Source organism: Dermacentor variabilis, chromosome 7, assembly GCF_050947875.1.
Source record: "Dermacentor variabilis isolate Ectoservices chromosome 7, ASM5094787v1, whole genome shotgun sequence".
Classification (NCBI taxonomy): Eukaryota; Metazoa; Arthropoda; class Arachnida; order Ixodida; family Ixodidae; genus Dermacentor; species Dermacentor variabilis.
In genome coordinates, this window is record NC_134574.1 from 106,144,252 (window position 1) to 106,158,858 (window position 14,607).

The window sequence follows — 14,607 nt, forward strand, 5'->3', positions numbered from 1 at the left end:
GTTTATAGTGTCTCTGTGTATAGTGTCTCTCACACGTGCACTCAGTGCTTCCTTCCCTCTTTTTTTCTCTTTCTATCCCCTTTCCCCCTCCACAGTGTAGGGTAGCAAACCGGGTGCTCATCTGGTTGAACTCCCTGCCTTTCCTGTCCTTGCTCTTTCTCTCTTTCACCATATCATTACATAATTTACATTTATGGTATTGCTCTGAAAAGAACCTGCTGCAGGCCAACTGGTTAAGATACATGTTTGTTTGCAGAAAGCGCCAAGCCACCGCTTGCTTCTTGGTTAGGTCAGGATGAGCTGGTGAATATTGGGCCCTACCCAGCCGATAGTAATCGGTGGTTTCTATGTAGCTGACCATGCACTCTCCTTTCATTTCCTATAGGTCCGGCTCAATTCCTCAGCGAGTTAGTCCTCGTGATATGTTGTGAGCCGCCTTGTTACCGAGGACAGAGGAGTTCGTGGGCGCTTATATAATTTTTATTGTCCGGCGATAATGGTCGTTGTTATTAAGTAGAATTCGGAAGTGACACGTCGGCACGATCCTTATAAATTGTAGCTGATCACATCAATCGCTTTCGTAATGTGACGCACACTTGGCGTCGTGCCTTTGACACGGAAATGGCCGCAGGGAAAAGAGCGCTATAGATATTACCAAATCATTTGCCACTCAGTAAAAATAAAGTAACAATGCGAAACCGCACCATTATTCTGTTAAAAACACCTCTTACTTCTGTGATTTGTTGCGTACATGCCGTCGTCTGCTATATTAGTCCAGATGTATGGCTTTGAAAAACGGAATGACTCATCGTATATTGACTATAGCTGCTTTGCTTTATAGGACAGCATGGGTGGCCGAGCAGTTTTGAAGAGTGCACGTTGCATGCTTCGTTCTTGTCGTATCGCGAAGCGCAAGGGCTTCACCCCGGCTCCGCTAGTTGAGAAGTGGTCGAATATCCACGATAGCAGCGGGTGCGCAGGAGGTGGCCGCTTGCACGGCGCAAGCGGATGCGCTGACATCTCTAGTTCACTTACTGCTTATTCGCCAGGCATGATGAAACTTTAAGGCGCTGCCCTGCGTACATACACTTTCATAATGTAAAGCGGTTGTTTCATAACCTCTGATTATATGCAAAGTCCCTATTAATCGTGATTGCAATACAAATACAGCATTGAAAAGTGCAAAAAGTTGCAGAAGGCTGGTAATGTTCAACAAATATTATTTCACATAAACACTAGCTTCAAAAATATGATGACCCATACCACAAATACCAACACCACGCGAATGTTTTCCAAACACTATCAGCACGAATTATGAAAAAAATTTACTCATTGGCCATAATGACGTCGAAACTGCGGCCCTACACAAACCTTTCAGCTGCCATTTCATACGGTCTCATTAGCTTAACTGGCATGGTTCGTCGCACCAAAAATAATAGCGTATTGCTCTGCAGTATGCGACCCAGAGAACATCAAATGACCGCTAACAAAATAATATTTCCTGTGACGCTATTCATGTGCTATTTGTTCAGGCAATCAATAAGCTGCTATGGGGCTATTTCTATTCTTTTCAATCCTCCTACGTGTATTCGGAAGATCTTGAATACATTGCATGGGCTTCTGGTCGCTTCCATACACTTTCTTTTTTTATACATTAACATCGTAATACAACTGGCAAGGATACAAAAAGATTTCATCGAAAAACTCCGCCGCTAAACTACACCTCATTTACCCCGCGCGTTACTCCCGTCACTGACTTCTCCGCGGGGAGTGCGCTTCGTTACTGTACACAGCGTGTAAATGTCGCTTAGCACACCTAACAGTCCCCCCTGTCCTTGACATCTCCCTCATAACGTGGGAAACCGCGCTCTCCAGCTTGGTCCCGCGCAAGCAACAAGTGCTGGTGCGGCGACTCCTGGAGACGGCCAGAGGTGCGATGGAAGTATTCTGCAAGAACCCACCTAGTGGACGTGTCGATTCCGTCTGGTGCTGAAGTTCCGATTTGCTAGGCCTGGCTGCGCGTGCGCAGCAGCTTGGCTCCACAGCCGATCGGCACTTCTGCAGCAAACGAAATGGACACGTCCAATAGGTGGACTCTTGCAGAATACCTACCCAGGACTCTTGGACTGAGGGCCCCTCCCCGGCGAGGGAGCCGCGGCTCCCTGGGTTGACTTCTTTGTTTTGCATGAAGTTATTTCTCTCTCCCTCTCCATGTAAGTCACGTTTTGTCTTCTTCATGAAAGCCCGAAGTTGGATTTTGTAACACGTCCACTTTCGGGCACGAAATTCAAAACACGTGACCATTCGATAGACAAGGAAGGGGCAACATGGGGGATAATGGCTTAGGTACAGCCGTCATGTGTGTTGAGAATAGAGGCCTTGAAGCTGCTATGGCTCGACAGCGGTGACCACTAAGCTATTTGTAATATACTGGTGTTCAAGTTTTCATAGAAGCCCATGTGCATAGAAAATTATGGCAGTTGGTTCTGTGCGTACTTTATGAATGCGAGCGAATAGAATGACAATGAACGACCATGCCAGAGAGGTTGCAAAAGCCACATTTTTTATTCACCTGAAATGTTATACCGAATATGCACGACTGAATAAAAATTATATTTCAATGGATGACGAGTAATGCGGCCAACATGGAGTCACAATATAAAAGATATATTTGAAACTTATTCTCAGAATCTTCGAAGCGCGCACAGTTCTATGCAACACCATGTCTTCATATTTACCAGTTATCGGACACGATAGCGCATCTCTATATTATTGTTTACAAAGCACTTCAAGTCATCAGTTTTATCGCCGGTTATTTTAGGATTTATTTAATGCTATCACGACGGAGAGCGAAGTTGCAGTGAAGCACAAACTGTACAATAGCTCCATGACTGCACCTCTTTTGTGGTGCTCTGTGTCATCGCTCAAATCTCTAGCGACACCCAAAAGATGCCGTAGAAGATTCAAGTGAGGTGAAATTTCAGGAGTTCACTATAAAATGAACACCACCTAAGCAGTTCGTACGGATGGTTAACCAGCGAAGCTCAAACGCGCGGTCCCGGTGTCTATCCCTCGGTTAATACCGACGGTTCTTTAAACGACGGCTTGGTAGGCTGCCGGATCTTCGACCCGCAGTTGCTGCTTGCGCTCGGTTGCACAAGCTTGTTCTTGTGCGCGGGCTGCAGCATGGGCACGGCGTAGACGGTCTTGTTCCCGGTTCTGCTCGCCACACTGCTGATCGAGAGCTGCCTGCTACTCAGGAGTACTTATGACGCTTCGCCTATTTATTTCAGAGGCGGAGAGAAACTGCTGCGTGCGCGCTCTGCTGCGACGGAAAGCAACGACGTCACTACTAGCGCAGCCAAACGCGCGCTTCTCTTTGTCTTTTTTGCACGCATGCACATAGGATTGAGCAGGAGGAGTTTTCGGCGCACAGACGACAGAGCGATGGACGGATGGACGGATGAATGATGATGATATGGGGATTTTATTGGCGCAAGGGCCAGTTATGGCCAAAGAGTGCCATTACAAATGGTAATTCAAATGATTTATTTTGAATGGCGTGGACAGTGAATTCATTATGGTAGGTGTGACCTGGCTGTATAAGCGCATAAAAATTTTCCCTGTAAATGGCGTAAGTATATAGCTACTACAATGATGACACTGATTAGTTATGGACGTGGACGATGGCAATTGTGTTTTGATAACAAAAACATACGAAAACGAAACAACAGTTACACTATAGCATCAAGACGGCCCTCGAACACAAGGGCTGGTAATCACGTGTTAAAATTTCCTGGCCAAATTATTTTCAGAATGTCGGTTTCGGCTAAAAAATCTAAGACTATTTGCAGTTTAAGAAGTGGTTCATCACTAATAAAAAATACCGGGTGAAGAGGTATATTTTCCCGATATGCAGAAGGGAAATGCTTTTTCCTCTGTGCTTCTATTGCTGGGCACTGGATAAGAACATGGAGGACTGTCAAGCTATCGCCGCACCTACTACAATGTAGGAGAATCCCCCCCAGTCAAGAGGTAGCAGTGAGTACTGTATGTGTGCCCTATTCTTAATCGGCAAAGTACTTCCTTGTATCGTGCTGTCTTGTCACTTATCCAATTCTGCAGTTTTGGTTTTATAATGTGTAACTTATTCAATGTTTGTGTGTCCCACTCTGCTTGCCAATGAATCCTCAATTTACGGCGCAGAAAGGGCTTTATGTCTGTGGCAGGAATGGGAATATTTCCATCTGTGTCGCTGAAGCTCACTGACGTAGCGTTTTCGTCAGCAGCTACGTTGCCTTTTATGCCTTTATGGCCAGGTACCCAGCATAGGATAATTGCTTGGCTGCACATATATGCGGAACACAAGCTATACAGCTCATTCAAAGCGGGATTTCTATGCTTTCGTAAGCTAATTAGGGCTCTCACGACACTTAATGAGTCCGTAAAGACAACAGCCTTAGCGACATTTCTGCGCCCTGTGTTTACCAGCCGAAAGTATAGCGTATGCTCCTGCCGTAAAGATACTGGCGTGTGGGTTTAGTGGCCCAGTTGTTGAAAATGAGGGTCCGAGAGCTGCGTAAGCAACACCAGCAGGAGACTTCGAAGCATCTCTGTAATATTCGTCAGAGGAATACTTCCCTTTAATTTGAAGAAAATGTGATTGTATGTGAGCGTCAGGTGCTTGCTTCGGTAATTCTAAGAAAGAGGTGTCACATGGGACATTTTGCCATTCCCAAGGCGGTGGAAGCCGAGTGGGGCCAATAAGACATTCTCTAAAAGAGGGACCCCTGTTTTTTTCTGAGAGAGCCTCCAACCGGAGGGACAGAGGAGGCCGGACACCTAGGCGGTTACGGAACAGCCTGGCCGTGAACGAGTCGTGAACAGCTGATTTTACCTTCAAGGCATACGAAATACTTAAATGTGTCCTTTGGTAGTGTAGGGACCATTCATTAGATTCAAAGTAAAGTCTTCGCATAGGACTAGTTCTAAAGGCGCCTGTTGCAAGGCGGATGCCTAAGTGGTGAACAGGATTTAGTATTTTTATAGTACTAGGTCCAGCAGAATCATAGACTATGGCCCCGTTGTCAAGGCGTGTTAATATTAGACTTTTGTACAACTTTATTAGGCATCTCCTGTCGCTTCCCCAAGCTGTGCTTGACAGCAGCTTCAGCAGATTCATAGTTTTGAGGCACTTAGCCTCAAGATACTTCAGGTGTGGCACAAAAGTTAGCTTACTGTCTAGAAGGATCCCTAAGAATTTGAGTTCACAGCTCACAGATAACCGTTCTCCATTGAGATTGATTATGGGTTCCGCCAGTATACCTCTCTTGTTAGAGAACCAGAGGCAGGTACTTTTTTGCGGGTTTAGCTTAAAACCATTTTCGTCCGCCCACTTAGACAACTAATTTGTGCAGAGATGTACTTGTCGCTCATAGATACTTAGATTACAAGATTTAAAACCTATCTGGATGTCATCCACATATACAGAATAAAACATACTAAGTGGTATGGCAGTCCGGATCGAGTTCATTTTGACAATAAAAACTGTGCAGCTCAGCACACCTACTTGTGAAACACCAGCCTCTGGGGTGAATGGACGAGACAGAACGTTACCAACTCCAACACCGAACGGGCGGTTACAGAGGTAAATCAGGATCGCGTACAGCAAGTTCCCTCGAACTCCCATTTCACACAGATCAGGAGGATTCCAAAGCGCCAGGTTGTGTTGTATGCCTTCTCCATATCTAAAAATACTGACAGGAAAAACTGTTTATGGACAGAGGCATCACGGATATTTGTCTTAATGCGGACAACGTGATCTGTTGTGGACCTACCCTCCCTAAAACCGCACTGTAAGGGATGGAGTATCTTGTTGCTTTCAAGAAAAAGGATGAGGCGACGGTTAATCATTTTCTCAAATAATTTGGATATGCAATTTGTGAGAGCTATACGCCTACAACTGTTGGGTGGGGAAGGATCCTTTCCCTCTTTAAGAAAAGGGATTACGAGTGCTTCTTTCCAGACAGAAGGAATGTAGCAGGCAGAGAACATGGAATTAAAGACTGACAGTAGTGTTTTTTGGGTTTCAGGGTGTAAGTGTCTGATCATCTCATACATTATTCCGTCACTTCCTGGAGCGGACTTGTTGCAACAGTTCAGTGAGGCCTGGAACTCAGCCATTCCAAATGGACGATTGTATACTTGATTAGATGTGCTTTGCGGACCCAAATTCATCTGTTCTGCTAGTCGCTGGTATTTTAGGAATGTATCTGTGTAACGAGATGTACTGGAAATGTGCTCAAAATGCGCTCCAAGGCAATCTGCCTGATCCTGAGGAGTGTCTCCTTGTGTATTTAATAAAGGTAACGGATGAGCTTCGCAAAAATTTATTCTGTTCACCCTGTTCCAGGCTTTTCGTTCGTCTAAATATGAATTGATGGTTGTTATGAAGTTTTTCCAACTTTCCCGTTTAGCGCGGCAGCGCGTTCTTCGACCTTTGGACTTGATCGCCTTGAAATTAATTAGATTCTCTGTTGTTGGGGAGTTACGGAGGAGATTCAAAGCCTTGTTTTGCTTTTTCTTCGCTTCCTTACACTCCTCATTCCACCATGGAATACGTCTTTTCGAGGGCGACCCTTTTGTTTGGGGAATACCTACTGATGCAGCATCAATAATGAACGCTGTTATGCATGCTGCAGCATCATCTAGGCTAAGTTCACAGATATCATTCCAGGCTAGCTGTGTTCGCGAAACTTCGTCCAGTCGGCGGAATCAACTTTCCATCGAGGAACATGTGCAGGACACTCACTTTGCTTTTTAAGGTTTAGAACAATGGGGAAGTGATCACTGCCATAGGGGTTCTTTTCTTAATGACATCTCACTCCAGATATGGTACAATTGTACTAGACGCTATGCTTACGTATATCGAAGAAAATGTTTTTTGTGTAGAGCTGTCAAATGTTGGCCTTTTCTTGTTAAGCAAGCAGGAACTTGAAGTGAATGGGATGTTTTCTATAGGCCGTCCTCTCGAATCACAGCGAGAGTCACCCCACAGTGTGCTATGCGTGTTTAGATCACCGACGACTATGTAAGGGTGATGGAGCTCCTCAATAAAGCTTTGAAATGTGCTAGAGAGTTGATAATTTGGGGGGATGTATACAGGCGTGATGGTAACTAGGTTATTGAATAGAACAGCTTCGATAGCAACTGCCCCAAGAGGAGTTTGAGCAGTTGCCGACAAGCAAAGGCTCTGTCGACTATTATTGCTACCCCGCAGGACGATGCAACAGCATCATTTCGATCTTTCCGGAAAATAGGATATTGCCTGAGAAAGTTTGTTCGCGTAGATTTGAAGGCATGGCTGTTGTGGACGAACACACCCTAATAAACAACTGCCTCTCATTGCAGCACTCGGCATCCACCGTGGCTTTGCCTGCTTCTGTGGTTGATGTCAGTCCCACCTTATGGACCGTCGAATGCAACGGCCTTCTTGAGCTCATCGATGAGTGTAAGAGCTGATTCTCATCTACGTCAGGAGTTAGCCAGGCCCCGCACACCAATCACCGTATTGTCACCGAAGCCGACGCCAGACTAATTTGACCGAATCCTTGTCGTGCCGCATAGAAAGAGCGCGAGGCAATACAAACACAAGTGAATACGATGCTTGAGGACGAGGTTATTCGGCCATATAAGAGTCCTTGGGCATCGCCTGTCATATTGGCGAAAAAGAAGGACGGTAGCCTGCGCTTCTGCGTCAACTCTCGAAAATTCTACCGGATCACAAAGAAAGACGCTTATCCGCTACTGCGTATCGATGATTCACTGGACAGGCTACGAACGGCACGTCACTTTTCGTCGATGGGCATGAAAAGCGGCTACTGGCAAATAGAAGTGGATGAGAGAGCCCGTGAGAAGACCGCTTTTGTGACGCCCGACGGACTTTATGAATTTCAGGTGCTTCCCTTCCGTTTGTGTTCTGCGCCAGCAACATTTCAACGACTAATGAACACGGTATTCTCAGGACTCAAATGGCAAACCTGCCTGGTGTACCTCCACGACGTGATTGTTTCCTCCGCCACGTTGGAGGAACACTTACGGAGACTAAAGACGGTCTTTGAAGCAATACGCTCAGCTGGTCTAACTTTCAAACCTGAAAAGTGCCATTCTGGTTTTGAAGAACTTCAGTTCCTCGGTCACGTTGTTAGTCGTGAAAGTGTCCGACCTGACCCGGATAAAATCTCTGCCGTCAGCAATTTCCCAACGCCATCAGATAAGAAGGCCGTGCGGCGTTTTCTGGGCCGTTGCGCCTACTAGCAACGGTTAATTGCGGAATTGTCGTGAATCGCATGGCCATTAACTCATCTCACCAGAGAAGATGTACCGTTCATGTGGGGCGAAGACCAGCAACGGGCATTTCACGACCTACGGCAATGGCTGCAGATGCCTCCTTTCCTCGCACACTTTGATGAAGGCGCTCCGACGATTCTTCATACCAATGCGAGTAATGTCGGCTTAGGCGCAGTACTAGTACAGCGGCATGACGGCGCCGAAAGAGTGATTGCTTGCGCCAGCAGGAACGTATCAGAACGGAAGGTAACTACACTAGAGAAAAAGAACGTCTCGCACTACCATGGGCAGTCCTGAAATTTCGCCGTATTTAAATTGTTTGTGTTTCACCGTGGTCAGTGATCATCATGCACTTTGCCGGCTGACTAAATTAAAAGGTCCAGCTCGTCGACTTGCGCGCTGGAGTCTTCGGCTACAGGAGTTCGACTTCACTGTTGTGTACAAATTGGGGAAACGCCACAACGACGCCGACTGCCTTTCTCCGTCTCCTGTTGAGACTGCAGTGCACGACGATGATAAAGCGGCTTTTCTAGGCATGCCAGATACTGTCAACGTGTTACGCAGGCAACGCGAGGACGAAGAACTGGTCCATCTTTCCGATTACTTAGAGGGAAGAACCAGCAGCGTGCCAAGGTTATTCGCCAGAGGGCTGCCTTCATTTTGCTTGTGCCCACGATGTTCTCTAGAAAAAGAACTTTTCACCTAGTGGCCGCAGCTGCCTACTCGTCATTCCCGCATCGATTCGTGACGAAGTCCTACATGCCTGTCACAACGAGCCAACCCTTGGTCACTTGGGCTACGCCCGCACATTGGCAAGTATTAGGTTATAGTACTACTGGCCGAGACTTGCGGCGGTTGCGAAACGTTACCTCCAGACATGCCTGGATTGCCAGTGCCGCTAAGCCACACCCGGCACGCCAGCTAGACTGCTGCATCCTGTTCAGATACCGCAAGCGCCGTTGGAGCAAATGATTGGCATGGACCTTTTATGTCCGTTTTCACTGTCTACTGCCGGCAATAGATGGATAATCATCTTCACAGATTATCTTACTCGACATGCCGAAACAGGTGCTATGCAACGGGGAACAGCAGCCGAAGCAGTGCGATTTTTTATCAAAACCATCTTCCTAAGGCATGACACTCCCACAGTGCTCATAACAGACACAGGTGCTATGATCAGGGCTGCGCTTCTGGGCTCTGTTTTGCGACTAAGTAGTGCCACTCATCGAAAGACCATGGCTTATCATCCCCAAACCACTGGGCTGACAGAGCGCTTGGATAAGACTGTGGCAGACATGATGAGGATGTACATCATCGTCGGCCGCAAGAACTGGGACGAGATTTCTCCATACGCTACATTTGCGCATAACACGGCTCACCAAAAGACAAGACGTTTGACACCTTTCTACTTTGTTTACAGCTAGGAAGTCACAACAATGTTGGACGCAATGCGGCCACACAAGTGCGGTGATGACGAGACGGGTTTGAGGAGTTTACGCAACGGGCACAAAAAGCCAGGCATCTTACGCGTTTGCGAATCCACGAACAACAGGACCACGATGCCAGACTCTACGACCTTCGACACAGACCCATCACGTACAACGTAATTGACCAGGTGTGGGTCTGGACTCCTAATTGTCCGCGGGGTCTCTCTGAGAAGCTCCTGCGAAGATGCTCCGGGCTTACACAGTTGTGCGCCGCATCAGCGGTGTGACTTATGAAGTTGTCCCCAACAGTCATAACTACTCCAAACGTCGGCGGCACCTGCCCGAGGTTGTCCACGCGCTTCGTATGAAGTCATATTTTTCCTCATGTCCTCAACTTTGCACCGTCTGTGCAATGCTTTCGGAGGTTGGTGCATCGGGACGACGCGTTTTTTTCCTAAGCAGGGGCACATTCCACATCCTATATGGTCGCCGCGGGTATCGGGCAGACGATGAAAACAGCACTGACGTAGCGCGCGGATAGAAAAACAGAGACTACGGCGTCACGTTGACTGCTCTGATAATGTGCTTTTATACCTTCCTCTACACCGGCTTTCCCGTCTCCTACTAGGCCGTGACAATATGACATCGTGTGGAAGTACTTGCGCCCAAGTGGTCCTTATATATGGCGGGGAAAATTAGTTCCTCAATAATAGGGTATCCTTCATCAAGAAGTAATTACGGAATGAGCTAGGACGACGCCTTGCTTACCTCACTGAATTAAGGTGCTTTTAACAGAAGTCTAAGCAGAGCTGAGTTTGCGTCCTATGACCAGAGCGTACAACGGAAGTTGACGAGCTCTGTTCACTTGCCGAAGACGTTTTTCTGGTAGGTATGATCCCCCATGTTACGAAGCTTCGGCTGCTTCTACTAGAGATAATGAGCTGAAACTGATCTGGTCATAGTAAGAAGGCCTGAAAGCATTTTCCGATCACTGGCTCAAAGATAACTATCGTGAACTAAAACCCATCGCCCTGAACCAAGCGAAGCATGGCGACATTGCTTGAGGAAGATTATTTGGTTATCGGTGACAAATGACGCAGGCGGTAGTTGCATTATTGCAACTGAAAGTTAGAGTTATTGCAGCAAAACCACTATACCACGGAAATCACGGGAAAATCATTTGCGATTGCCATGAAGAAGGGACGTTAGCCATCCTCTTGACGTATAAAGCAGCGCAAAACCGTCCTGTTCAGCTGCTTTAACCGTATGACATTTCAGCCAGTAGCAGCACCTGGATGATTGCTGGAACATCTTGTTTCATCCGTCTCTCAGATGACAATTTCTGATATGATTTGCCCCTTTCGAGCTTCCTGGCGCTCAAGCCCAGCAGCTGTTTGTTTTTTTACGCCAGCGCACCTTTACGATGTGTCGCCTCGCTTTCTTTCAAACCTGTGATTCCCAGTACGCACCGAAGTGCAGTGTGTATATTTAGACATCTATTTCTTAGTAACGGATGAGTCACTAATTACCACATTGCCCCGTCTATAATTCTCGCTTCACACTTTTTTTAAGAAAGCCATTAACGACAGCATTCGTTTCCATCTTTATAGAACACCCAATGGCCAATTGGAGTACAGAAGAACTACTAGTGCACCAAGACGCTAATAACCAGTGTGGCGTGTTCAAGATTGTCAGGAGAAAACTAGGTAAGCAGTCTTATTTATCGGAGAAAAAAAAACGTTTAGATATTTGGATATAGTCGACAATATTTACCTCATGCTTTAATCATTTTATGATTCATCCATGTTTCGCTGTGTACGCATACAATTCGCAAGCGATGAATACATGTAGTGTTTGGAAGCAACTAATGACGTTTTGGGTTGTCACTCTGGGATACCCAGTTTCTACGACTGAAAAAAAAACAGGCTGCATGTTCTGCTAGGGAAACAGGAAAACACGGTTCCAACGCCAATTTTTTACCCCAATAGGCCAAACAAATCCCCGAACAATATTTTTAAGCGATCCCTGTTAGCGTATGGCTGCTAGTTATAATCTTGGCAATATTAACTGCGAATCAATAGGTTCGCTAGAATATTAGACAACTGTCACACAAGAAACACCAAAGAAATTAATGGGCATAAAGTAGTCTGCACTGCTTGATCAATAATCCTGAATTCCAACACTGGCGCATATAATATTTATGATTTCTTACGGAAGAATTCAACCAAGCAGCCTTACTTACAATAAAGAAATTTTTTACGTTTGCTCATTGCGAGAAAATCGGTTGTGAAAATTGCTGCGGAATACTGCCGCTATAGAAATTCGATCACTACATGGTGCAACAACGTGCCAGTACCACTCAATCCTTCAACATTATTCTAAAAGAACCGAAATTTTTTTGTAGGACAACAACAGGATACCGTCAGTGAGCACAATTATCCCGTCAACACTGTTGTTATTTACCCAGCGCCTTTGTGTGCTGGGTAATGTGTGCCAGCCCCATTCCGCCTACCCCTCTGTTCTGACAATCAGCAGAACAAGGAACCCCCTGAGAAGGACAGAGCAATAGCAAGAATAATATCACTCAAGAACCAGTCTCCGCCGAATATTTCACAAGTCATCAGACATTGCGACACAGTCACCGAAACATCCAGACTCATTCAAGGGTCTGTTTTCAAACTATTGCGTGTAGTAATCTATATTAACAATAATAGAGGCAACATCAATTGGAATATAAACTATTCGCTGACGACTGTGGCAGTGACAGAGAAATTTATCATTGTAATGATCATATTAAACTGAATGATTCTTTAGCTGATATAGCTCTAAATGGCAGATGTAAATCAACATACAAAAGTCTGTCATCATGAATGTAACCGCAAAAACGGTATCATCAAACTTTATAGACGCAATTAAGGGCACTCCACTTAAAAAGGGGAAGAACAGAAAGATTTAAGCGTTACAATAACCTTGGAGCTCAAATGGGACAAACTTATCAGTAATATAATCTCAAAGGCGCTTCGCAAACTATCTTTTTTAATGAAGCCTGGTGCTCGAAACCACGTCAATGAAGCTGCTAGCCTACACATCATTTGTAAGGCCAGTTCTTGAATATGCTAACACAGTCTGGTTTCCGCATACGCTGATTAACATCACCAAACAAGAATGAATACAAAGGCAAGCTGTGAGGTTCATTTATAACAAATATAGTCGTAGACTCGCCCACAAATCTCTTAACCCAGTCCGGTTTGCGAACGCTATCAACAAAATTGAAAGACGCTCGCTCAAAATTCTTCTTTCAACTACTAAAAAATACCTGTGGGACAAATGCCTCCAAATACATTTCATTTTCCCAGGCTTGACCTACACGTAGTAAGCATACGCACATATTCACAGATTACGTATGCAAAAAATGACAAGTTTAGATAATCCTTCTTCCAGTTCGCAATAGCAGAATGGAACCAACTTGATGCTACTATGCCCACATTGAATCATTATCTGAATTTATTCCACAAATAGAAATAAAACTATGCGTGTAAGAGTGCCTATGCATGCAGTGGCATCTGTACAAATTACTTTGTTCGTTGGTAAATTTTAATAAAACTTCTCATTTAGGACAGTTTATTCGTTTGCCGTAATGATTCTGAATCGCCCGAAATTTATATTTAGTTACATTTGTTTTATTAGTTGGCGCTAGTGAAACCTCTGCTATGTTTATTTTCCTTTGCCATTTAACCTAAAGCTTATTGCTTTTTTCTTTTATTTTCTTTCTTTCACTAATACATGTGAACTTAACAATATATACTTATATATTATGTATAACTTCCACTGCTTTGAAAAGACGGGGAATGCGGGAGATGGAAATTCAAGACGATGAGCAAAACGTGAACAAGGTGAATGCAGGAGCCAACGCTTCGACATGCGGACTTGTCTTCTTCAAGGCGACATATGCTTTCCTCGCCACAGTATATATAGGTTGGGTTCACCCCGGTCTGTCAACACACGCGCGGTAGCCGGCGTGTCACACGCCCTCGTTTTTCCAACGACAGAGGCTTGAAATCGAGTCTGCAGCTTTCATGACTACTTTTGGCTGCTGGCTGAGCATTTACTATAGTGTAAGAGGTTTTTTAAACATTCTTCAGATTCTTCACGGGAACAAGCTTTTCTGTCCTAAGGCCATAAAACGTAAGAAGACTCTACTGTATCTTCAAGTCTCCAAGGAACAAATTTACGTAACCGCCGGCGCACGCATCGGTTGTTTACCCGCAACGTGCTTTTAACCACCCAATCAAACACCCTCTTCCTTTATTGGAGGTGACTTGTTTGCTTTGAAAACAAATAGCATTGCCTACCTTGATAGATTTTTGCATCTCATTGGCGTTTTGATAGGTTTTGCACCTCAAGAGGTGAGGAGCACGCACACGTGGAAAACGCTTAACTAGGTCCGAGCTAGCGCTATGAAAATAAACAGGAGGTGGAGAGCGGTACCGGTGGCTGCTATTGGTCCGCTTCCCTGGTTTAGCTTGCGGTAGCTGGATGTAAATCGTTGTGCAGTGATGCAGAATAATAAAAACAGGAAACACAAATCGCAAGCTGAGGGATAGCCTCCGAGTTTGGTGCATCGTAGAGGCCGAATTGGGAAGTAGTGCCGCCTATGTGAACGTCCAAAGTAAAATGTTAACGGCGCGCTATGGCGACGTTCAGTAGGTGGTGCGTTGTGAGTAGAGCCTCGGTCCACCGTAGCTTCCACAGCGCAAGGTATTGAATAAGGAGCTGAAGCACCGCGAATGGGATCGATGGTGATCTTTCGTTGCCAATATAAGTTAGCTTT

The 14,607-nt window shown here is 45.5% G+C and overlaps 1 protein-coding gene across 1 annotated transcript in view; it reads left to right on the plus strand.

The window, feature by feature from the left end:
• LOC142587000 (uncharacterized) overlaps positions 1–14,607 on the plus strand; it is a 37,054-nt gene that overhangs the window by 20,963 nt on the left and 1,484 nt on the right. Inside the window, exon 4 of the mRNA XM_075697868.1 lies at positions 11,387–11,482. Coding sequence (XP_075553983.1) covers positions 11,387–11,482 — 96 coding nt within the window. The remainder of the gene's footprint in view (positions 1–11,386; positions 11,483–14,607) is intronic.